We start from the raw sequence: 23,317 nt of genomic DNA, 5'->3' as shown, positions 1-23,317 counted from the left end.
AATCAACAATACAATAATCTTCTTTTATCTTCATTGAAAACCATTAAATGCTTAAACATTATTTGAATGCTTCTTCTTCTTGGTGTAACGACTTGCTACGGAGGATTGGTCTGGATGGGGTTTTGGAATAGTGAAGACCGGCGTCGCTACCAATACACCACCGGCTGCCCCACTTTCGATGCTAGTTTCCTCGAATGTCGGTTAGAACATCTTGCTCAAAAGGAAACAAACGATAAGAGATAGGAAAGCCATCCACGTAGTACGGAGCGTCGATGCACCATCTGTTTGATCAGCAACCTTCACTCCGAGGGTAGTTGGTTTCAATGTGCAACCTCCAAATGTTTGACCCGTCGTCATTTGAAAGCTAGCAACCGTTCCATTATCTGCGAAGATAGGTAACTCAATATTAATTGCAACTCATGTCGGGCCCATCTATAACTTACATTCACAACCCGTGCAGATATGCTCTTCTTTTTGATCGACTAGCAGCCTTACATCGTTGGCCGTCGATCTGATCTTGATGGTAAACGCATTTGTTCGCACGGTCAACGAAAACAGTGCGCCCCTGTACTCTATAGTTGGGATGTGCAGAGTTCCAGTGCTGGGAGTTAGGCGGGCATTTGTAATTTCCAACCGATCCTGATGAAGTCGAACACCCGCGTACCCGTTGATGATGGACTGCAGGAAGCCACCGGCACCGGTTATGAAGTTGCCCGCCCCGGGCTCATTGTTGCCGTTTTCACTCCACACGTTAAACGGTGCCCGAAGGTACTGGCGATAGCTCTTATCAAACATAGCGTCTGCTTCTATCAGCTGATTAAGCTCCAGGTGACCAATCGTGTGAATGGCCCATGTCATTGCTGGACCATTCTCACGCGTTACCTCCGAGTATTTGCGCAGATTATTTGCCTTCGTCGATCTGAAGAATTATACAAGCGTAAATTGTTAAGCTGTTACATTAAACTGAGTGCCAACCACTTACACATTCATTGGATACTGCAGAGGATAGATCAAGAGCACCGTGTCAGCTTGCTTGATCGGGGTACCGGTCTGGTACCCTTCATACTGTGGATGAAAATCACCTTCCGCATCGTACAGCAGCGTAAGACCCCTGCCAACCTTCAGGAGTTCCTTACGGACACTCTCGTTTACAACAGTGTCTTGGCAGTAGCAGGACGCAAATTCACCGAAGAACAGATTATGCGCGGCCATCACATTGGTAAAGGCGTTATTCGAAACGTTCGGATGATCCTCGTCGGGTCCCATCGCATTACGGATTTCGTACAAGTCGGTAGCATTGTTATACACTGCCCGACTAAGCCAGAAAAGTGCCGTGTCTGCAGCCAGCCGACACCCTTGTGACCTTAGCCAACTAAAATCACCGGTGGCGTAGAAATACTGACGTGCGGCAAACACAATGTCGGCCGTGATGTGATGCTGATAATCGGCCACTTCCGGGCAACAATCCGGTGTCACCTCGGTTCCGGTAAATGCCGACTCCCAGGGAAACTGTATGCCATTGTAGTTGTTGTGCAGCGCCTTAAGGCGTGCACCACCACCGACAGTGGTGCGATAGCTCAACACTTTTGCAGCATTGATCGGATCCATTAGTAAAATCGCTGGGTACATCCAAATTTCCGTATCCCAGAAACTGTGACCCTGATATTCCTGCTCGACGATCCCACCACGACCCAGTCCAGCGGGAGCAAGTCCATAGAAGGGATATCTTCCCGCGGATGATGCTACCTGGTGTGCTGGTAGAGAGCTGAACAGATAGAACGCACTGGCCTTGATAACTCGATCAAGTTCGTTGTTTCCTTCCACCGTAATACCGTAACGCTCCCAAAGACTCTCCATTTGTCTTATGTGAAGGCTTTCTTGCGCATTGCTCAACATGGTAACTTCTGAAATTTGTCGCGTACCATCCTCAGCGGTCATGGTGAAAGCAGTAAAGAATAGGAATTCCTTAGCCATCACGTCCGGTTCAATCTCCACATATTCCGGGATTGTCGGATAAGTTACGCAAACATTATGGCCAAACGCTTGCACACTCGGTTCCTCCACCTGCACTGTAGTCCCGCACTGCACCTTGTACACCTGTCCGGACATTACGAATTCGGTGGTCGGTAACCAGGAGAAATCTTCACTTTGTCCTGGAATTTGCAGCAAGCGTGCCTGAATCACGGTCTCCGAGCTGAGTCGCTGTACTCGGACACGATTCACCAGAACCGTGTCATAGTATCGATGTGGGTACATCTCATGCACCACCCGATAAGCACCATTTTCATCGACAGTCACAAACTTGCCCTCCTTCATGTCGAGCTGATAGGTGCAGCTCGGGGATACACTGGCACTTTCGGGCGAACATGTCATCAGTTGAATGTTGCCATAGTTGGGAATGCGCGCCCGATGCGATTTGCCTCCCAAACCATTGTACACACCGTTCAGGTGCACATATGAACCGTACGCCACGAACCCGATGTTGCCGTTGGCCAACGTTGGCATCACTGCGGCTGCCGGCAACGGTGGCCGGGTTTGGAATTTGTAGTTTGCATCACTTGTATCACCTTGGGCCGCAACGAAGGCGCCCAGCACGGTTAGTGCCAAACCTACGGATATTACTGAACGAAGTGACATTCTGTGGTGACTTGCACCGACCGCAAATGAACTATTACTGAGCCTGGGGTCGATCGTAAGTGATGGCTTATAGCGCACGAGATACTGTCCCGAACGAGTCCCCTATTGAATAGATGATAAGATAACAAGCCAATGTCGGATAAAGCGATAACAACGATGGGGAACCGTTGCGCAAGGGTCAATAGATTCATGATCCATATTGTTTGTCACCCCCGAAATACCCATGTGTAATGTCGAAAGCTTTCAATGTATGTGTTCCTTGAAGACTCGATGGTTATGTGAATTCTTCCACGAACAACAGCTTGTCGTTTGTAGGATTCCACATTACAAATAAGTAATATTAAATCTTTTCCCAATAATTTCACACGATCGATACAGCTGCAATGTGCCAAACACTGTGTTTTTATCACGGCTTGATAAGAAAGAAGTCGGCAATGTTGTTGTCCAATTGCTTTTTTTTTGGTCGTTTGTTTTACTCGTTGTACAAATACGATAGACAAGCTTGTTTACAAAACCCCAAATCAATCGATAATTCTTTTTTTTCTACTCATGGTGCACATTACATTTTGCAACGAAGTACGAATGATCGGAACGGCACTCATAACGCCTCCTAGATTTGGGTGGAATTTTTTGACATGATAGAGACATTTGATGTTAAAATAAACACGAACATCCGTGCGAATTATTAGTATCCAATGACATCCTTTGGTAAATCACAGTCCCGGTATGGATAAGATTTAGCCCGTATTTTCGCTGTCGCACCTCTCTCCAGTGGATCTATAACAAAGCAGCAAGATTATAACGCTTTTAGCATCACTTGTATACACGCGTTACACGGCTTATCTGTCCCGGTGTGAAAATACTTACAGACTTGATTGAGAACGATATCGGTTGCGGCATTCCCATCATCAAATTCTATCGTCAACTCTTCGTCCAGGTGAGTCACCGCAATTTCCGCTCTGTCAACCGATTGTGTTACCGTGATAAGCGCCCCAAGATACTGCACTCCTTTCGCAGTACCACTAACGCCAGCGACTGATAGTTCCAGCGGATCACGGCTTCGCACCTCCAGCCGATCCAGATACACCCGAAATCCGGTGTAACCGAAGAGCACGGCCTGTAGAAATCCGCCCGCACCGGTAAGGAAGTTTTCCGCTCCGGTGGCTGGTGTCTGCAGCTCATACCACACGTTGAACGTTCCACGGATGTACGGTTGGTAGCTGCGGTTGAAGTTTGTGGCCGCTTCCCGCGATTGCATTATATCGAGGTGATTTATGGCATGCATGGACCAGGACATTGCCGGTCCGGTGGGTCGCGTTACCGGTTCGTACATGAACAGATCGTTTTTGAGCGTGTACGGTTTCATCACGGGGTATAGCAACGGGTATCCGAGAAGAATTGCATCCGCCTGCTTGATCCTGGTGGAAGCTTTGTAGCCTTCGTACTGCAGATGAAAATTGCCTATTTCGTCGTATGTGAGTTTGATCCGTTTGGCGATGGCACTCCAATTCCTGGAGGTGACGTCATCGCCGCAAATACAGCTGACGAAACTGCAGATAAGCAAATAATGAAACACATCAAATCAATGTAGTAGATAAGATAAGGATAAGCTTTTCGAAATGGGAAGTAAACTGATGGGTTACAGAAATTCATCCCAGCATCAAGAGGTTCTCTCTTTCCCTCTTCTTGACGTAAAGACCTACTAGGACATGCCTGCTATTTCTGGCTTACTGGACTTAAAAGCTCCAAGATTATAGAGCTCCAAGAGGTTACACCATACGAATAATCAGAATAATCATTTCGTGAGGTTTGTTTCTTGTACTTTTAGTGTGAACCCAATATACCAGGAGTCTCCTAACTTCAGTTCGCTGACTTCTTTATTGGTTGAAACTACCGTAGCTGGGGGCCAATTGCTCAGTAACTTTCATGTCATTTACACAGAAATAGCGCTCCAGATTTGCGAGATATGTCCACAATGTATGCCTTAGAATTTATTTAACTCAAACCACAATTCTTAGTTTAAAGAGTGCAAAAAATATAAATTTGATTGAATATGCCTGTTTTATATGTTCTAATATCATACATCGCAAAAAACGTCACGCGAACATGTAGAATTGATTGATACTCAGGTCTTCGAAATTAGGTTTGAGACATCGTATATTAATTTTGTCGCTATGCTCACCAGACATCACTCGCCAACCCTCGGTTGGTCAAGGCCATTGTCTCGAGTTATCCATATTCTCGATCATATCCATAGGCTTGGAAGCTAGTAAACACTCGTCCGGAAGCGATAGAAGGCAGTCATTTAGACCTATGCGGGGAAATCTTCTCATTGGGTTATAATTTTAATCAGATTATCCACATGATCGCCACTTGGTTTCCATGGCGCCCGAAAGATGTCGTAGCCCAATCGTTCCTAGACTATGGGTTTGAAAAACTGGACGTCACTCTGTACCGTTACATGGAATCATTGCCCAGCGTATACGCTTTTCAGGTGTCTTTTCAGGTGATAGCTTTGCTCCATGAGCAAGAACTTTTTCTTCCTGCATTCGTTTGTTTCTTATTGCTCAGAATAGCGTGATGATTTGCTAGTTCCCCCACGGTACCGGATCTTCCGACGGAAAACAAACATAATCAACGATATATCAAGGAGATCCGCCGACTACAGCCACATGCCTGCCCGCCCTCCATTATATGACTTGTCCGTTGGGTTTTTTTTTGTTTTTCAATCTAATTAATCGCGAAAATCTCCACCTTGTGTGTTTTGTCCGGCACCACTTGAGGGAGGAGAAGGTATCTGTCGGTTGTCTGTTTTTTTTTTCGTTATACATGAACGTATGGGAAAGTTTCGTTCCGTTTGAAGGATTGTTTACTTACTCGCCAAAATACAAAGCATAGCCGGCGACCACGTTTGTGTACGCGTTGTTGGTTACATTTTCATGATCCTCATCCGGTCCCATTACCGCTAGGAGTTAGGATTTAAGAGAGCAGAGATCATAAAAACGAAAACATTGTAACCGGTCCAATGGAAGTGTTTGTGTGTGGAAAGAGGGGGTTTTGGGGGGGGGGGGGGAATATAAAAAAGCATGACTCATGCGAGGTGGCGCTATGATGACCGTCTTCTGTTCGGTTCTTACCCACTATGTCGTAGTTCTCCGTGCCGGTGTAGTTGAACTTCACGCGACTGCTCCAGAACTCCGCTATTGACTGTACCATTCCACATCCGCCTCGGTTCCGGAGCCATTCGAGATCATGCGTAGTGGCGAGGTACTGCCGAAGGGCGAAGCTTATGTCGCCGGTGATATGATGCGCATACTTTGCCACCGCTGGACAACAGGGTTGCGTAACCTCCACTCCTGTGAATGCACTTTCCCAGGGAAATCTGTACAAGATATTTGCAGATGAGTTTACCCGATGCGAGTTAGTTTCGTCACTGCCCGAACCTACCGGACACCGTCGTAGCCAGCCTCGACTGCGAGACGTCTCGCCGTCGGTAGCATCTTGACCCGGTATGTTATCAATAACCGCGAGTACCATGGATCGATCAGATTCAGTACGGGAAACATCCAAATTTCCGTGTCCCAGAACGAGTGGCCCTCGTAGTCGTCTAGGTTCGTACCACCGCGTCCCAGCCCGGTCGGGCCGAGACCCCAAAACGGTCCCGGTGATCTGGTGAAGCTTGCCTCGAACGGTAGATTGCTGACCAGATAGAAGACGCTTGCCCGTACGACATACTGTAACGGTTCGTTTCCGGTCATTAGGATGTCGAAACGGTCCCAGAAGGAACCCCACAGTGATGTATGCGCCTGCAGTAACTCTTCACCGGTTTGTGCCAGCGCTGTGAATTATGTAATTTTGGTGCGATAGCGATCAGTAGCCGGGGCCCTATCTTCTGTGGGCTCAAAGAAGGCCAAACGCTTCCAGCTATTGCGATTGAGCGTGCAGATATCGTGAAGCGTGAAGTTTCACGCCAAGCGCAGGCAAATGGGGAGACAAACAATCTTTGAGAGTTTGAAAAAGGGGCAAACGGAAAAAAATCTCGTACGAACAAATCGCGAAGAAGCGTTTGACGATTCGTACGATGCGTATGTAACTAACCTACTTTAAGTTCCTTTTCTGCAACGGCCACACTTTCATCAACGGCCATTAGGAAGGTGAACGCAGTAATCGTCTCATTCTCGGGCAGTACCAACCGTTCTGGGATGTGATTCCATAGCACACACACTGGTCTTCCCTGGGTTTGATAGGTGGAATTTTCCACCTCCCGCGTTGTGCCGCAGCTTTGATAAATACGATCCATACCGTCATCATGCTGTGGAACGGTTCCAGAAGTTGGGCTGCTCGGCTGCACACTGGTTGGTGCACTAATGGGTTGAAAATGAATGTCCTCGCTGGTGAAAGCCGTCCCCGGCACAAGCGGTAAACTGATGTCTCCTAAAAGCGGGTAGAAAACGTTTGCCCAAAAAAAAAACCCTTAATGAAGACCGTTGAAGTGGTTTTAATTGCTGCTGAGCTGAGGGTGTGCTTTCATGCGGTGAGATTGTCACGGTGAGTGACTTGATTGGGAGCCTCAGAAATTGTAGTCCAATCAGGGATATTTCTAACAAAATAGTATTACTTAGCTGTTGAAAATCGTCGTCGGAAGATGATTGGTCGTGTTTTAATATGCGGTTGTTCATCGTTCGATACTGAATATGATTTTGTAACAAAATATTCTAATCAAATGTCGAGTTTCCTTAACTTCATGGAGACTCTTACTTCAAACAGGTGAAGGTCCCGATCGCAATGATTGGTTGTCCGTTAGTTTGATGGTATGGACGCTGATCTTCACACAACACGATCGGTACTAAAACCCATTTGACTTGAGATCTTCAAAGCCAGTACTGGTTAAAAAGGTAGAATTTGGATCATCTAACTGGTCAAATAATATTAATAGGATAAGTTATATTTTTTCCTCCTTCGCTGGCTCTATCCTGCCTTATTCAAATTATCCACTGTTCTTGGTATATAGTACAGCATACTACTAAGCATTACGTTTACGATTATATTACAGAAACTACTTCTACTTGTTGGAATTACAACTCCAGCAACTCCAAGATATTCTTGACGTACGTATTGCAAAATAGTTCTCATGATATTTGGAATCAATAGTGAGAAGATCGACCCCTCTACCATCAAACCATCATGTGCACCATGAACATAATATATCAGTAAACTGGACTTACAAAGCTATTTAGCAAATTTTGCATGCGCGATGTCAAACAATTTAGTCACAACAAGAACACATTCGCAGGTAACCCGTGATCTTCGCCCTCTTTCTGTTTTTTACTCTTCTTCGCACCAACAGGTGCACTGTGCTGATCATACTACCGAGAAAAAGGGGTCATATTTTAATGTACACCGCGACCGTTGAAAAGACCATGAGAAACTGGCGTTGTCCCCTTCGAAAAGCTGCTAGTTCTAACCGTGTGGAGCTCGCTGTAGGTAAGGTTATGAATATGGGAAACGTTCGTTGTCTCGGTGTGCATTAATTTGCATACATTGTTTACGCCTCTTCGGTGTACGTTATGCGTTAAATGCTGTACCTTTCGTTTGTTTGTCACTGCAATACACTACGGTGATAACAGTTTGAATCCTTACCAGCTTCCGGTGTGAGCCGTTCGAACAAAAGCTGATTAACGATCAAGCGCCGGTACAGGGCGTGCGGATAGAGTAGGTGCGTCATCCGAAAGGAGTGGTTGGCGTTTTCGTAGCTTACGCGAAAATATCCACTGCGAAGATCGAGCGTAACGCTGCACGAACGATCCTTTCCGCGGTAGCAGTCGTTGTCCAACCGTACGTTGGCCATGTTCGGTATGCGTGCGCGATGACTTAGACCACCTGCACCGTTGTACAGGCCGGCCATGTACACCGCGTCTTGAAACACGGTGAAGCCCAGATGACCGTTGGCAAGGGTTGGCAGCGGTGTCAAGGGATCGTTCAAGATCCCACTGTAATGACGATGATGAAGAATTATTGAAAGCATCCGTCCCAACACCTGTCCGCGTTCGTTTTGGGGAGCATTCTTTTAATCGTAATCCCTGTGCCGGTTACGGTTATCCCATGATTAAAAATGTGCATGTCCGATGAGGTGACTTGGTTCCCGAATTCCCTGCCAGCTTACGCCGGTGCGGAATGTTTCAGTTTTCCACAGTGTAATTACCGGCCCTTCTTTATAAGCAGGGGTGGAGAACCAGCTCTAATTTCTTTTGGGCTGGAGGGGCGAGGACGTCCACGTTCATGGGAGTGTGCGAACGTAACCGATGTTGGATGTGGGAAAATGTTTCATTTACTCGAGCAGGGGGGGGGGGAAAAACGGAACAGCGTTCCAGCCTGACTCGTGCTGATAACGGGCGACGTAGGCTACACGAGCAGTTAAGACTAAAGTTATGCTAATGAAATAAGCATTACCCAGGTTTGGGGTTGTGTGCTGGCAGGAGAAATTAGGAAAATACATCAGTAATAAGCCAGCTTTACCCAGAAGCGACGAGCTCGTAGTGCAGTTTGTCAACGGTCGTTATTGATTCGTTCGTGACTGATGATGGACGGACGGCGGTGCATTGTGCAGTTGCAGTGTTGCAATCGTTGCTTACAGCGCCCTGGCCGATTCTCACCAAGCACAGCCCTACGATGCTCAGCAAACTGTACACGAACATGGTGAGTCTCATGGGTACGAAGGTTCGTAAAAAAACATCACACACACACACACTCGTAGCTTCAATTATTTCTCAGGCACTGAAGAACTCCAGCGCTTGACCAGGAATTAAGCTCATTCACTCATTGCTCAATCGCTACTAAGCTGCTTTCGAGAAACGGACGGCCACAACTAGATCACTGCAAAACCGATCATGGGAATTGGTTGATCCGCTTCCGTCCACACCCTTGTCGGTGGGTTGCTGTTTATTATTGCGCGGTTATTCGAGCACTACCGTACCGTGCCTTCCGACCTACAGGGTGTCTAGTTTCACCCAACGGTAGGCTATTTGCTACCAGATCCCGCCGGGACGATCGGCCCAGGTCGTGATGTGTATTCCGGGCACTGTTTTTTTTTTTTGGCGGATCCGACCAACGATGAAACCGTGACGGTGACGATCGTAAGAATGATGTTGTAAATCGAACATGAGCGGAATCGAGCTCGCCTGGTGGTGCGCTTGTTTTGTAAACAGCAGTCGACGTAAGTGCGATAACCAGCAGCCTACGGGAAGCGTGAACTTGGAACTCTCCCTGATTTGAAGTCCGTCAGGAAATGGCAATCATGAAGAATTTGTTTTGTGTGTCAATAAGTTAAGCCAATAAGACACAGCCTTGTCTTGAGTAATTCTTTCATAGGGTAGAGTTATTTATGGAAGAGATACCGTAAACAGACTAAACTAAAACATGTAAATAATTCCAGACAAAGAAAAAGTTGTTATTGTATTGTTTAATTGATCTGTAATTCTGTATTTTCCATATTTAATTGTTAATACTTTTAATTTATGTAAAGTAATTGAAATTATCAAACTCTCTTTCAGATTCCACATCGAATTGGACTGGAATGTGCATCATCGGTTAAGCATGTTATCAGCTTTGATGTTTTTCCTTGCAAAACACACATCAACAATGCTTGCTAGTGTCACCCAGCTGACTGATACGAGTTCCGACCGTGCACGCGTATGACACATTGCGGTGTAGTATTGCGGCAATTAAAACGATCGATGGAAGCAGTCAGATTTCGCTATCGACTAAAGTGCTGCTAATCGATTACGATTACGATTATCTTCGCACGTTCGCCGGCTTGCCGAGTGACAGACCGGGGCGTCCGGTGTTTGCAGTGGCTTCGTACACACAACCACCCTACATTGCCACCTGTCGTATGGGTTACCGTCCGATGCCCAGCACATGGATCAGCTACCGGCTCCCACGGATTCGGACCGGTAGTCAACCGGTTTTACCCCGACACGGCCATGTTTTGACAGGTCTCGTGGTCAGGAAAGGCCCTCGACGCAATGAAGTCTCACGAATGATAAGTAGCATGCTGCTTCCAGCAGTGGCTACAGAGATATGTACACGCTTGCCGAGCAAAGCTGCCACAAGCGAAATTATTCAATTACCAGTGATTGATTTTAGGATGCTTACTGGACACTTTACCATTGATAAAGTAATAACTCATTCGTGCCAGGCAAGTGGTGCCTCCCATAAGGCTACGGAAGGAACGGTTTTGCTAATGTTGTGCCCAAAATGAAGAAAGATACAATTGAAGTAATGCATAACAAACCGGGAAGCTACCAAGCCGAGTGAAAAAACGACAAGAAAGTGGTGCTGTGAATGTGATCAACCATTAAGCATTGCGCCATGAATGCGAAAAAGCCTTGAAAACGGTAGGCGAAATCACAATAATTTATTTTAATTATTTCACGCAAAGCACACGATGTACGAGCTCGTCAAAAAAAAAAAATGAGTCCTCCTCGAGCCACCCAACCTCCATCATCAGCAGACGTTTGCCCATTAATCTTGCCCTGCCTGGAGCACAATCGGCTCCGCCACTTTTGCGTTCACGCGATAAGACATCGGCTGGGATTCGCAACGATAGCCGGCACGGTGCTGACAGGACCTGAATTGAAGACGGAAGTCAGACCCGGGCGAGAAAAGAAATCAATAAAGGGTGAGAGTGACGGTGGTTTGGTGTGTGTGTGTGTGTGTGTGTTTTTTTCTTTCACAACCGACGGCTCATCTCGTCTAAAGATTGATAAAAATCACTAATCACAAAGCGGCGCCAATCAATGACGTTCCAGCGCCCCGGCCAAGTGCCCGGCGCCGACAATCAATCTTGTCGGTTGTGGCAATTGGAACTGATGCTGTCGGTGCTTTCTTTCGTGAAATGCCTAAAAGCGGACATTTGAATCTGATAAAAATCGTCGGAAAGTTGTCCACGGGCTGACAACTTCATGCGGGTTTTAGCATTGAGCACTTAATTATTTCCATCGGTAAAGCTTATTTTCACCATTCAGTGTTGTGCTGTTGTGTTTTAGCGCTGTTCGAAAATGCGTCCAACACAATTTGCGTGGAGTTTACTAAAGCCCATTGCTTAGTACATCTCCTGTAAACACCGATAATCTTCTCTACGACTGCACCGCCATGGCTATGGCAACCTTTCACAAACACAAGCAAAAGTGCTGCCCAACGTGCCACCCCGCTATCAAACCATCCACAAACAGCCAAATGCCGGACAGGTTGTGTCCGGAATGGATCAACCTGCTCCTCCCGGCAGTGGGGCGGCGAGGCAAACAGCAACAGGGCGCAGGAAAAACCTTGAACCGACAATGGTGCGCTGACGGCGACGGATATGTATTTTTTGGTGCCGCGTCGCTGCTTCCGTTCCGGTTGGTGGATTTCACCCTTCGGCTTTTCAAAACCCATCTCTCCGCTGCCGCCGGCGCTTTCCTTCACCTTGGGCCAGGGAACTTGGGCGCTTGTTGTTCCCCTACCGGCAGGAAAAGGCACAGACGGATAATGGAGTGGAGTAGGGGGAGGAGGGGGGGGGGGGAAATGAGGTAAAAGCCATCGAAATGGCGAAGAACTGGCCTGGAAAATGAAAATTATGTACGAACTTTGCAACAAGGTTAATACGCAGTACTAATATTTCTCGCTTCAAGCGGTTGGTTGAGGATATGACGATAAAAAAATATAATGCATTTGTCGAAGGGGCTACAACTGCGCTTAAGTGCATAGTAAATTTTATAATGAATAAATTTAATACTCAATATTAAACTGCTGGGCACTTCCGTTAAACAACTGATCATTTGAAATGGGCCAGAGTTGATAGATTTTTTACGTAAATTTAAGTTGCAACAGAAAACCTAAACACATATTGCCTAATATTGTATTTAATTCGGAGTTTAAACTGTTATAGCCTCAACATTTAATGTCTCAAATGCCTCAGACAAATATTTCCGTAAACCGTAAAGAAAATTCTTAGCTATTCTCAGTCTAAACGCTGAAAAATCAACAGTATGAGGAAGAAGTACATTTCCAAATTGTTTCAAATTTCGAACACTTATTTAAAAACTCTTATAGCACCCTCTTTGAAAAGTTATTCATTCTATCGTAGGTTCGCACCCCTGCCAGCGTGCGGTCCATTCGCTTTTTACACACGACAAAAGCCTTCATCGTTCGTAATGATCGATGGACAGAATGGCTGTCCCGAGCGGGCTTGTTGGACGATTTTTATGAATGAAATTTCATTTTCGTTCCCAGGTCCAGCCGGTGCGGCGGATGTCGCTGGAAAATAAAAGCAAAATGGAAGCGGCCCAATGCCACCCGAAACCAGCCATTCGGCCATTCATCGATCCAAGGCGGCTTCAGTTTCAGATCAAATTCTTTTGCTAGTGGAAAATGCGAGTAAAGGAAAGAGAAAGAGAGCGAGAGAGAGATAAAGCAAGAGAGTTTTTTTTTTGTTAGTTCAGTAAATTGTGTTTTGATTCGTGAAGGTGTCGTTGGCTTACGTGTTGCAACTAAGCTACACAAGAGTGCCATACAAACAGACACTTCCTGAGGTTTCGGTGTGGCTCCGGCGGCAACGGCTAATGATTTTTCAATTAACCAAAAATGATCCCTTCGATCGATTTCCGAACCGCCGTGATACCACCACACTGCCAGGCAGATGGCGCCGGCAAGATCAAAGTGACCACCGAAGGCCACCGGAAAAAGGGTTCCTCGCTTGTGGGTTAGTAGGTGGATAGATTGAAATGAAGTTTATTGTTTTTTTTGTTTGCTTTGGCTTGTGTGGGGTGTGGCTGTGCTGGGCGGAATTGAAGCCATTTTCACGTGATTGATGCCAATGCGTTATCGAACGGGGGTTTGCGATCGCGACCGTTGCCTAGTGAAATTTCGATGGCCCGAAAAGTTAATTACACATCCCCCTGTTGGCCAGGAAGCAGCACGTTGATAACGCAACACAGTGGTTAAGCCGGGGAGAAATTTCAGCCCCGGCATTGAATGGATTGAAACCTTCGGCACAATTTCTAGCGGGTGAGCGTGTTCGCATTCCCTTTGTGAGGTGAAAATCAACGTGAAAAATGAAACTAACAAAACACCTTTAAAAAGAAAGAAATCATCGTCCGTCCGAGAATCTTCATTGCCTTCCGGTGGGAAGCGTTCTTGGCTGGAGAATAGCTCATAAAAAAACAACAACAGACAGCGCAACCTGAACGAGCGGGTCCCAATATCGGTGGCGGCCACTTTCCCTCCCCTACTTCCCCCCTCCCCCTGTAACGGAGTGTCATCGTATCTTGGGCGGATATTGCGGTAAGGTTAACCAGAGTACAAGGCTCGACACCATTAGCTGGACGCACCGCAAGCGACCCTTTCACAGAAACCGGGGACTTGCGAAAGAATTCAGCCACCCTTTCGTGCTGGGAAACGGTTGAACCCACCGGACACGGTACACGGCAGTGGTGGAGGCGTCCGTGTGTGTGTGTGCGTTTGTTTTAACCGTAAAAGCGGTCAGCATTGGTCACAGGTGCAGAAGAACCCGGGCAACAGGAGCAGAAATCGGATTGTGAATTGTGTGAACCCTTGAATCCGGCTAATTGTATCCCCACGGCGGGAGAGTTGCCTTTTGGGCTCTGTCTCTTTTGCTCGTTGTAGATGATCGGTGTGTGTTTGTGTGTGTGCGAAACCATTCGACATTGACACCCGGACCATAATGCTGTGCCGTGTCCACGGGAAAAGCGCATCCGAGCGTGACGTTCCGAATGCGTTCACGCCGTTAGTCGTTGGCATGTTTTTTTCTTTTGAGTTTTGAGTTTTGCAGTTGAATATTTTGGAGAGTATATTTTTTTTTGCTTCATGCGTTAATTTACTACGCTTTTATGTTGTTTTTAAACGCTTCCCCTTTGCACGGCGCCACACCCGGCCCCATCTTCATCAATCGAAATTGTGGTACGCAATTTGAAAAACCGTTCCCTCCCCGTAAGGTAAACTTTGATTCGAGAAGCTTTTTCGGTTGGACACAGATTGAAATGAGAGGATTTTTTTTCCGTAAGGGTGGATTATGTTGGATCGTAGTAGCATCTGCGAAATGAAAAATGAATTGGTCGGCAGTGTTGGGAGTGGATCTAAGATACTACTTTGCAAAAATGGTGGCTCGGTTTCGAGGCACTGGGGGTGGGCATTGGACGTTGTTTGTGTAGCTTTTAATTATTTCTTTTGGTCATAAGTTCTAGCTGCGATTTAATCTTCATCATTTGGCATTCCTAGATGAGCTTAAGCGGATCAAAAGCAATAATTAATGATGAATTTTATTAGCTAATTACGTTGGAAAACTGTTTAATTCTAGTCCTTCTATCATCACATTTATGAATCAGCATCTACAGCTTGTACATTATTATGAAAAATTTCATTAAAAATATTATAAAAATAAAGTATAATTTTTATTTTGATTTATTAACTAGTTTCGATTAAAACTTCGAATTAAAACTTAAGTCTTGCCCTGCTAAAGGATTTCTCTAAACCGTCCACGGTCAAGCGTGATCGTCAGCCAATCTATTACCCTGGCCTTTCTGTCTATGCGAACGACCTAAAAGGACTTTATGGGATTGGTTGTCCGGTGTCATCCTCATGACATACCCAGCCAATCGAAGCCTGCCGAGTCTAATCCACAGTGAGCTCGTCGAATTGGCTCGTACAGCTCGTATAGCACGTCATTGAAGCGACTCCTTCAATGTGCATCTGAGCATCTTCCTCTTAAAAGTTACTAAGAGCGCTTTCGTTAGTTTTCGAAATAAAGTAGGTCGTATGAAAGTAATGTAATCTCTGCGTTAGTTGGGATTTGTTATCAGGACCCCTTGTGATGGAACCCATCAATATGATTTTTGCCCCGTTAATCTCGAACCCAAGGAGTTCGCCGACCTGCTCTCTCCTTTGGTAAGCATCCGCAACGTAGGAGAACTGTAAACCAATGATGTTTATGTCATCAGCCTATGCCAAGATCTGGATTGACATGTAAAAGATGATCCCCGAAGTGCCTCTTCCGAGTTGCGGCCCTCTCTATCGCCAAGTTGAAGAGTAGACAAGCTAGTCCATCTCCTCAGCGTAGACCATTTTTGGTAGCAAAAGGCCCCAACAGTTTTCCATTCACTATCACCTGGCTGCTCAGCCATTTTCTCCTAGATCAGTCTCATGGTAAAGATTTGAATTTGAATTTCAACTACTTTTTCTAAGAATGGGACAAAATGATCTTGTCCACCTTATAATTCTTGACTCAACCGATGGGCTTTCGTGTTTTGTCTATGCTGGGTGGATGTCGTCTCTAGCTGCTCGTTGATTCAAACTACTTTATTTTATTTAACATAATCATTTTAAAAATTCCACTACAAATAAACCACAACCTCAAACAAAATAAAATGTCTTGCTACACAATACCATCCATTTTATCTGTAAGCCTATTTATCGGGCCTTCATCCAAACATCTTTCTACATCAACAACAGTAGCGACTGCAATCAAACAGGAACCATTAGACCGTGTTCAATAGCTTGGAACGAGGCAATACACGTGGCCCGGGACCGATGATCAAACAGCTACCAATCATCATCAGTCCGCACAACAAGCACCAACACCGGCCGGAATGAGTGAGTTTTTACGAATAGCTTACATGTGTATTTGATTTCGAACAAAAATCGGTGCCAAGATAAGAAGAAATCCCCTGTTCGATTCAAGCTAAACCACTCATCCTGCCCACGTAGGACGGCCGGACGGGCCGGTGCTGCTTGACCGTAGTAGACCTGGAAAAGGGAAATTAAAATTGACTCGCTCGGACCGATCGAACGAAACTAATCGCGAAGCAAGATCGAACCAGGAACGCAGAGAGCGACGTGATCACTCCGAACTGCAGCAGCATCCCGGCCAGCGGTTGTTTCATCACAGTTTTCATATTGCCGTCCATCGTTTCCGACCTTCGCGATCGTCGTCGTTCGGTAGTGGGGCACGAACGGTGGGCAGGAAAATAAATGCTATTATAAACGAAGCGAAAGATGGTTCGTTGCTACTGAATTGAATGTTGTTTTAATTGATATTGATATAATTAAGGTCCGTATTGCCGTAGCTTCGGTTCGGTTGTAGAGGTGCGATCCACGTTTTAGGTGCTGCAACTTGCGTAGAATGAAGAGGATATGAAGAGATGAAATCAAGGAAGCGCGTTGGAAGAGAATAGGAATTTAATAAGCACCGCTCTGAGCAATCTTTAAACATGGGCATGATCGTTGGGATATATTGCGTTTGCTATTTAGTGGTTAGTTTCTAAAGCAAAAATACATCCTTACAAATAGGTCCATCTAAACATTCTCTATGAAATGAGAGAGAGAAAAAAAGCAATTTCAGTTACATCAAACAATATGACCACTAAAAAAAGCAACAATAAAAAAAGGTTCGTGGCTTGTTGTCCGTCCAAGTCATTCGTTATTTGTTTTGCGGTTTGAGTAGATTAGAAATGATTTTTCTGCTTCATACAGAGAATGGTCGTAGTTCATGGACCGTTTGTGTTTCGAGGTCACGCTGTGGATTGAGCTGGACTAAAACGGGGCCAGACAGATAATTACTCGTGGCGGATTAATGATATTCAATTCTGATTCGAAACGATTTGCAGCTTTCTTCGCTGTGGTTGTATTCGTTTGCTTCCGCTCGATAACATTAAGTTCCATGTGTATCTGATCGATTGAAATGCGGACCGTTGAATAGTGTGCCGTATCTATCAAATCGTTTTCCATCTCTTTACGAAGCACGCGTGACGTAGTTGAAGTGCTTCTACATGTTTTACATGGTTCCTTTTCACTTCCTCTAGGCGGAGACCATTTGCAGGTGTAAAAACAACCGACCAAGCAGCAAGAAAAAAGCATTCCTTTCCGTTCGGTCTTCGCTTCGCGTTGTTGCTTTTTGCATGCGCGACGTAATCGTCACTGCGTCGTCATGCGATTAGCTGCGGACGATTAACAGTTAACAGACTCTGAGGCTCAATTAAACGTCACACCGAGGATGGTTTCCTACACAATAAAAGCATTATGCTACACCAGCCTGTGCTGCGATCGAGCAAATCTGTACCGAATAAAAACGAATCAATTTTGAGGTCCACCTTAAGGTAGCTCATTTACGGCACAAGGGAACGAGCTGCATTCCTTCGCCATCCGCTTTGGGTGGTGTGATGGAATCAAACGCTGAAGCATGTTAAATATATCCTGCTCCACGAAGCAGGAAACGGACCCTTTCGTGCCTTTTCGCCGGGGAGCTTTCGCGAGTGTGATGAAAAGTGTCCGCAAACGAGGACGCAAACATGTGACCCGTTTGCCTGTAACAATCACATTCGTTTTTATGCGTTAAATTCATCGTAGGGGCTGTTTTTTATTCGTGTTGAATGTTTGGCTTGCGGTCATGGTCGTTGCTTTTTTGACTGACCAGCACGCGATAAAAGCTTGACGTCGCGCAAAAATAAAAGAAGAGGAGAATTTCTTTTGCATTTGATGATCAAGTGAAAGGTACAAGTAGTGAGTGTTTAACATAATATTGCAAGTAATCTCTATGATCGTAATATATTTTTTGCTATGAGCTATCTTATGGTGAATAGCGATAATGAAGTATAAGAAATATTAACATAGTCAACGCATTTTCTTTCGTTTTGTAATATTCTTATAATGAGTCAGAACCATACAAAAAATCGATTTCCTTTTATTCTACTCCTCCCGTTCCAGTTCCAGCATCTAGCCTATTATGTTACGCGCTCTTCCCACAACATGGACATCCACCGGGACCTGGATGCATACTCAAGCAGGCTCTTAGTTTGTTCATCATCCGTTTCGTTCACTGCCTCAAATGCGTTTTTTTTTGCTTCCTAAAACCATTTCTCATCTATTCTCTCTTTTGGTGAAGCTACTCGCAGTCACCAATTCAAATTCAATTTCCTGTTAATCTGTGCTGTCTGCCCATAAATAGTCTTAGGATCGCGTTAAACGATTTCTTGCGTGGAGTTTAGTCTGCGAAGTCAGCCACAGTCTCGAGGTGTTTTTAGGTGGATGGATACAAAGTACTTCATTATGTTGACTAGTGCCCAACTACGGTGGTGGGACAGCAATTTTACCACCCACAGGCACAGACGCCTGGTGTTATGTGGCGTAATTGGGGATATTTGATGTAAAGTGTCTGGCTGGCGGGAGTGAGCTATTCATTTGTTGCTACAATCTGGAAGCACCACTTTTAGCACAATGTAAGAAATTTCTACTGATTTTCTTTTTTTTGCGAAGGAATGAAGCTTTCATAATGTTCACAGTGATCTTAATAAAGTTCGACACAATATAAGAGATTAAAAATGTATTAACTTCATACGATAAGACTCGCTCCAGTAGGGCTTACGGGCAGCTATATCAGATATCATATTTAGCTTATTGGACATCTCCATATTAATCGCATTTATGCTCGTTTACGTATTGTGGCTCCGGTCAAAGACTGTTTGTAGTATTGTGGATTTGAAACCCTGCATTGCCATGAATTCCAGACTTGACATCATTCGTTTATCACTTCTTTCGACTGATGGGAAAAATTCTTATCGTAATACGGAATCACACATAGCTTGTTGCATGTTGGTCACGGTTGAATTCAACTGATAAGAATCCATTTTGGACAGTAAACTTCATAAATAAGGTGAACAAAAACACTATAACAATGTTTAACGGTTAAGGCACAAAGTAAGTCTGAATCTACTACAGCCTTCTGTTAAAACGTATATCAGTCAAAGCTATCCTGGCTAGCTCATTACGATCATAATCATGGCCATCAGCGCCACCGTTGGCCGTATCATATCTCCCCATCTGCATCTTTGCACTTTGCTTTCCGTACCCTTTTTTTTTTTTTTCTTTCCACATCAACATTCCCACCTAGCACATTCTCTACGCTCAGCGAGCTCCAGACTCCCGACCTATTATTGAGGTGGGTCTGGAAGGAAGGCGCTACAGGGCCGTGCTGTGCATTGCGCCATTTCATTTCGTTGCCAATTGACCGGGGCTGCGGGTTTGCTTCTAGCGTGGCGAACCTTGGCAGAACGCAAGCATGCATGGAAATTGTTTGCTACACCTGAACGAGCAGATGAGTCTCGAGCGAGCGATGGGCCCCTCGGTATGGCGTCGGTTTGTTTGCACCGAGGCAAACAGACCGGCGGCAGTGGTGGGCATCGCATCGAGAAAGTTTGCGGTAGGGCACACCGAGGCCACGACGAAAGTGTGAGTTGTGCAGTGCAGTGAAGAACACAGAAGGTAAAAAGTGAAACGCGTTTTTTTGCGCATGCACTTTTCGTATTTCCGTTTCGCCCTGTGCGACGACCCTGACGATGCAGCGAGGGTGAAGAGCGGTGAAATCGGCTAGCTAATTTCAGTCGACCACCGAAGAACCATTCTGATGTTGTGAGGCGGCAAATATTTTTCCATGTTTTTTTTTGTTCCCCCCACACCCCCTACCCGCCCCAATTGCTGTTCCGTAAGGACGCCTCCAAGCGAACTGTCTGCCGAGGGATAGCACGAAGTGCAGTGCAAAAATAGCGAAAAAGTGTATATAACAGCACACGGCTTTGGCCTGCCAGCAAAGCAGCTCTTTTTATACATTTTCCACGCTCATTTGCACCCTTGGCAGTGTATGCAGCCACCTGTGCAGCTTCAGGGCGGCCGCCATATAGGTGTTGCATTGCGGTTTGCGAATGCCTGAAGACGCATGGTTAACAATGCAGCGTGTAGAGAATGCTTAATGGTAATAAATATTTTAAAACGATACGCATTTGGTGTGAAATTGATCAAGCATATGAAGGGTGTGGATAGGGAACTTGTTATGGAGGAGCTCGTTTTAACTAGTTTCGTCATATTGCTCACTCACTGCTTACTTTCATTGTCTTCTAGCATGCTTAGTACACATATCGTTCTCTTTGCTTGATTCATTTAATATCTTGCTGGAGGAAATTCTACTGGAAAGTTGTTATTTTTTGCTATATTATATGAGGCACCCTGCCAATTAACACAAATAGTTTGTAATTTAAAAAAAATAGAATATTAAATGCCAATAGCAATAACAGATAAGTGCAAAACGAAATAAAATTCAACGCGAAGATTCGATTTTAATAATAATCATGAAGATAAACCTAGGGTAGCTCGATTTCAATCTTTGCACCATTCTGTAATATAACTAACCTGTTGTGACTATTTATTCTTCATCGTGATCATTCAGCCACCAAACCTCAGCTCGAATGGATCGAATTTATGCATTTCCTACTTTCATCTCATTACGCTTTGTAAGACAGCTGGAAATGCACTGGGTAATGGGCCATGCGGTTGAAAGAGCCATTGAAAGCCAAACAGTTCGTTCCATGCTTCGGCACCGGGCCATCGTACGCTTTGCTTCATTACCGTGTGCACGGCGAGGGGTTTGGTAAAATCTATATGCCTGAATTAATAACTTTCCAAGCACGAGTGGGCCTTGGTGCATTCCGCAGTAGTTTGACCCGCTCGGAGATCAATTGACCAGCAAGCGCTCGGAACTGTACAGAAAGGATCAATCTATCCTTCCGAGACTAATGAGAAACCACCAGTTAATAGTCCCGCTTCGGTCCGCACCGCTCGACAATGTAGGCGAACCGCCGTACACGAATGCTGACAATTTGGTGACCAGTTTCGAACGGTAACTGGTGTGCCAAACCCTTGTATCGAACTTCACGTCCGTCGGTAGCAAAGCTCCCGCCATCATTAGCGAGAGTGACCGATTGAATGGAGAAATTCCTTGAGACCAGATTGCTCGGTAGCAGCAAAAAGCGTTCCACACCGCAGCAAATATGTCGGATGAATATCAATAATTTGACATGAATTTTATTGACTTCAGGGTTGGCAGATATCGATGTGTGTCCCTTTTTGTGCACGATGGAAGTGTTGAAAATACAAAAAAAAAAACAACCAAAACTCTCCCTTTTTCTAATAGGAAATCCAAGACTTTGCCCTCACCCAGAGCGCGAGCCGAAGGTAAATTAATGATACACCATGACAGGGAGGAAATCCGGTGACAAACGGCAAGTGCATGTGGACGAAATGTCACACATATGATGCAGTTGTTTGGCGGGAAGCTCGAAAGCGGGTGTAGCAGTTTGGTATGTCGTTAGTGAACGTCCAATCCGTCCAGGTTCGCTTATGATTGGTAGTGAGTTTTTCTTCTCCTTACATCTCGTTTCGCCACCACCACTGTCCACCATTTGTGACGGTGGTTTTTGCCATATTGGACAGTAGCCAGTTTGCTTCTAGCGGGACACTTTGTTGTTTTGCCACAGCCATACGCGAGAGAATGGTGATCGAAGGTACCAACTTACTATTCACTCTTAAAGATAAGTGTGTGGATATAAGGAGATTGCAGTATATTAAATCCTGTGCATACAGGCGTGTTAGTGGGGAGAAGTTTACACCGAGCTAACGACACCAACATTAACAGCTTGAAAGCGTCAAACATGACCCTTCTTCAGTTTCGCGAACTGTAGCCCGAACTAATCGGTATTCGATACGTCCGGCGTCAGCCCTTCAAAGACGACTGCTAAATTATTCATTTGGCGGTGCTCTCAAGCCTTTGTTTGTGTTGTTTTTTTTTCACTCTCTAAATATTTTCTTACACCGGTATATCTGCACACAACTTCCACGCGGTTTTCCTTTGCATCACGCGTGGAAATCGAAGGGTGGCTTACATTTACTGCGCATCGGTTGCATTGGCCGTGGGTAGTGATGCTGGTAAATTGTTTTAACCATCATCTTCTGCACTAACGAATTGCGTGTTGACAAATGGTTATTGATTGACGATGTACAACACTTGTTGCAAGTGCAAGCGTTTGGCGCCGCACGATCGCCCTAGAGGTGAGAGAACTTTCTACTGAGAAATATTTTGCCAACTGATTTGTTTGTAATGTTGAAGAATTGCAACATTTTTAAGCGTTTTATTTACTTGATGAACTGTTTATTGTTTATGTGTACACTTTTTTTTATTTTGAAAAATTTTACGAATCAACCATCGAATCACGTGATTTATCTAATGAAATAAATCACACTGATGTTCAGAGGAAAATTCTACTGCAGTTTTCAAAAATACAAAGAAAAAAACAAGCTTATTCCAGGAATTCTTGAAAAAAATCCTATTCTGATCTTTTATTTTTTTATTCACGAAGGATGGCCATGGCGTATTACTCTTTAAAATCTCCAAATCGACCAATAAACCATAAACAAAATATTTCAATTTTGTAATTCATAGTTACTAAAATTTTAAAACTGAGTAAAATATGGAGAATGACTGTCGAGCGCTACAATATAATCCTAAAAATCGCCATTTGTACTAGAGCAACTTAAATAACTTCGTGATTTGTGCAAGTTTTCCGACCCAGATCCGATCGGCTCGCCACAAACTGCAATTGGTCAAAGAGATGCTGCCTTCCCTTGGGGAAATAGCTGACGACGATCCGTCAATTCTCGTTTGACATGATTCAACTCACCAACCGGTGCGAGCGGCTTGTGGACCATCTGTTAGCTGCACCGATCCACCGCGGAGGTTTCGATCGGGCGCGAAACACGTTGTTGTCGATACCGTTTATTTATTTATTTTTCTTCGCTTCGCTGT

At 45.0% G+C, this 23,317-nt stretch overlaps 2 protein-coding genes across 2 annotated transcripts; both read right to left on the bottom strand.

The window, feature by feature from the left end:
• Positions 1 to 201: 201 nt before the first annotated feature.
• On the bottom strand, positions 202 to 2,711 carry LOC128714352 (protein-glucosylgalactosylhydroxylysine glucosidase-like). Its single transcript, XM_053809226.1, has 3 exons — positions 983 to 2,711; positions 444 to 919; positions 202 to 383 (listed from the first exon to the last, which is right to left on the bottom strand). Exons 1-3 carry the CDS (start codon positions 2,635 to 2,637, stop codon positions 202 to 204), a joined length of 2,313 nt encoding a protein of 770 aa, XP_053665201.1. The 5' UTR covers positions 2,638 to 2,711.
• Positions 2,712 to 3,322: 611 nt separating this feature from the next.
• LOC128713981 (protein-glucosylgalactosylhydroxylysine glucosidase-like) lies at positions 3,323 to 9,344 on the bottom strand. Its single transcript, XM_053808855.1, has 8 exons — positions 9,154 to 9,344; positions 8,278 to 8,627; positions 6,736 to 7,071; positions 6,085 to 6,475; positions 5,775 to 6,019; positions 5,515 to 5,602; positions 3,505 to 4,187; positions 3,323 to 3,414 (listed from the first exon to the last, which is right to left on the bottom strand). The coding sequence occupies exons 1-8, from the start codon at positions 9,342 to 9,344 to the stop codon at positions 3,323 to 3,325; spliced, it is 2,376 nt and encodes a 791-aa protein (XP_053664830.1).
• Between the last annotated feature and the right edge of the window lie 13,973 nt (positions 9,345 to 23,317).

The sequence above is a fragment of the Anopheles marshallii genome, chromosome 3, assembly GCF_943734725.1.
Source record: "Anopheles marshallii chromosome 3, idAnoMarsDA_429_01, whole genome shotgun sequence".
Lineage (NCBI taxonomy): Eukaryota > Metazoa > Arthropoda > Insecta > Diptera > Culicidae > Anopheles > Anopheles marshallii.
The sequence above is the reverse complement of the archived record's forward strand: the minus strand, read 5'-3'. Positions and strand labels throughout refer to the sequence as shown.

Coding starts and splice junctions, on each gene's coding strand:
- LOC128714352 (XM_053809226.1), bottom strand. CDS start 2,637: ATGTCACTTCGTTCAGTAATATCCGTAGGTTTGGCACTAACCGTGCTG. Junction 920..982: donor CTGCAGTATCCAATGAATGT/GTAAGTGGTTGG, acceptor ATAATTCTTCAG/ATCGACGAAGGCAAATAATC. Junction 384..443: donor TATCTGCACGGGTTGTGAAT/GTAAGTTATAGA, acceptor CTATCTTCGCAG/ATAATGGAACGGTTGCTAGC.
- LOC128713981 (XM_053808855.1), bottom strand. CDS start 9,344: ATGAGACTCACCATGTTCGTGTACAGTTTGCTGAGCATCGTAGGGCTG. Junction 8,628..9,153: donor TACGAGCTCGTCGCTTCTGG/GTAAAGCTGGCT, acceptor TCGTCATTACAG/TGGGATCTTGAACGATCCCT. Junction 3,415..3,504: donor TATCGTTCTCAATCAAGTCT/GTAAGTATTTTC, acceptor GCTTTGTTATAG/ATCCACTGGAGAGAGGTGCG.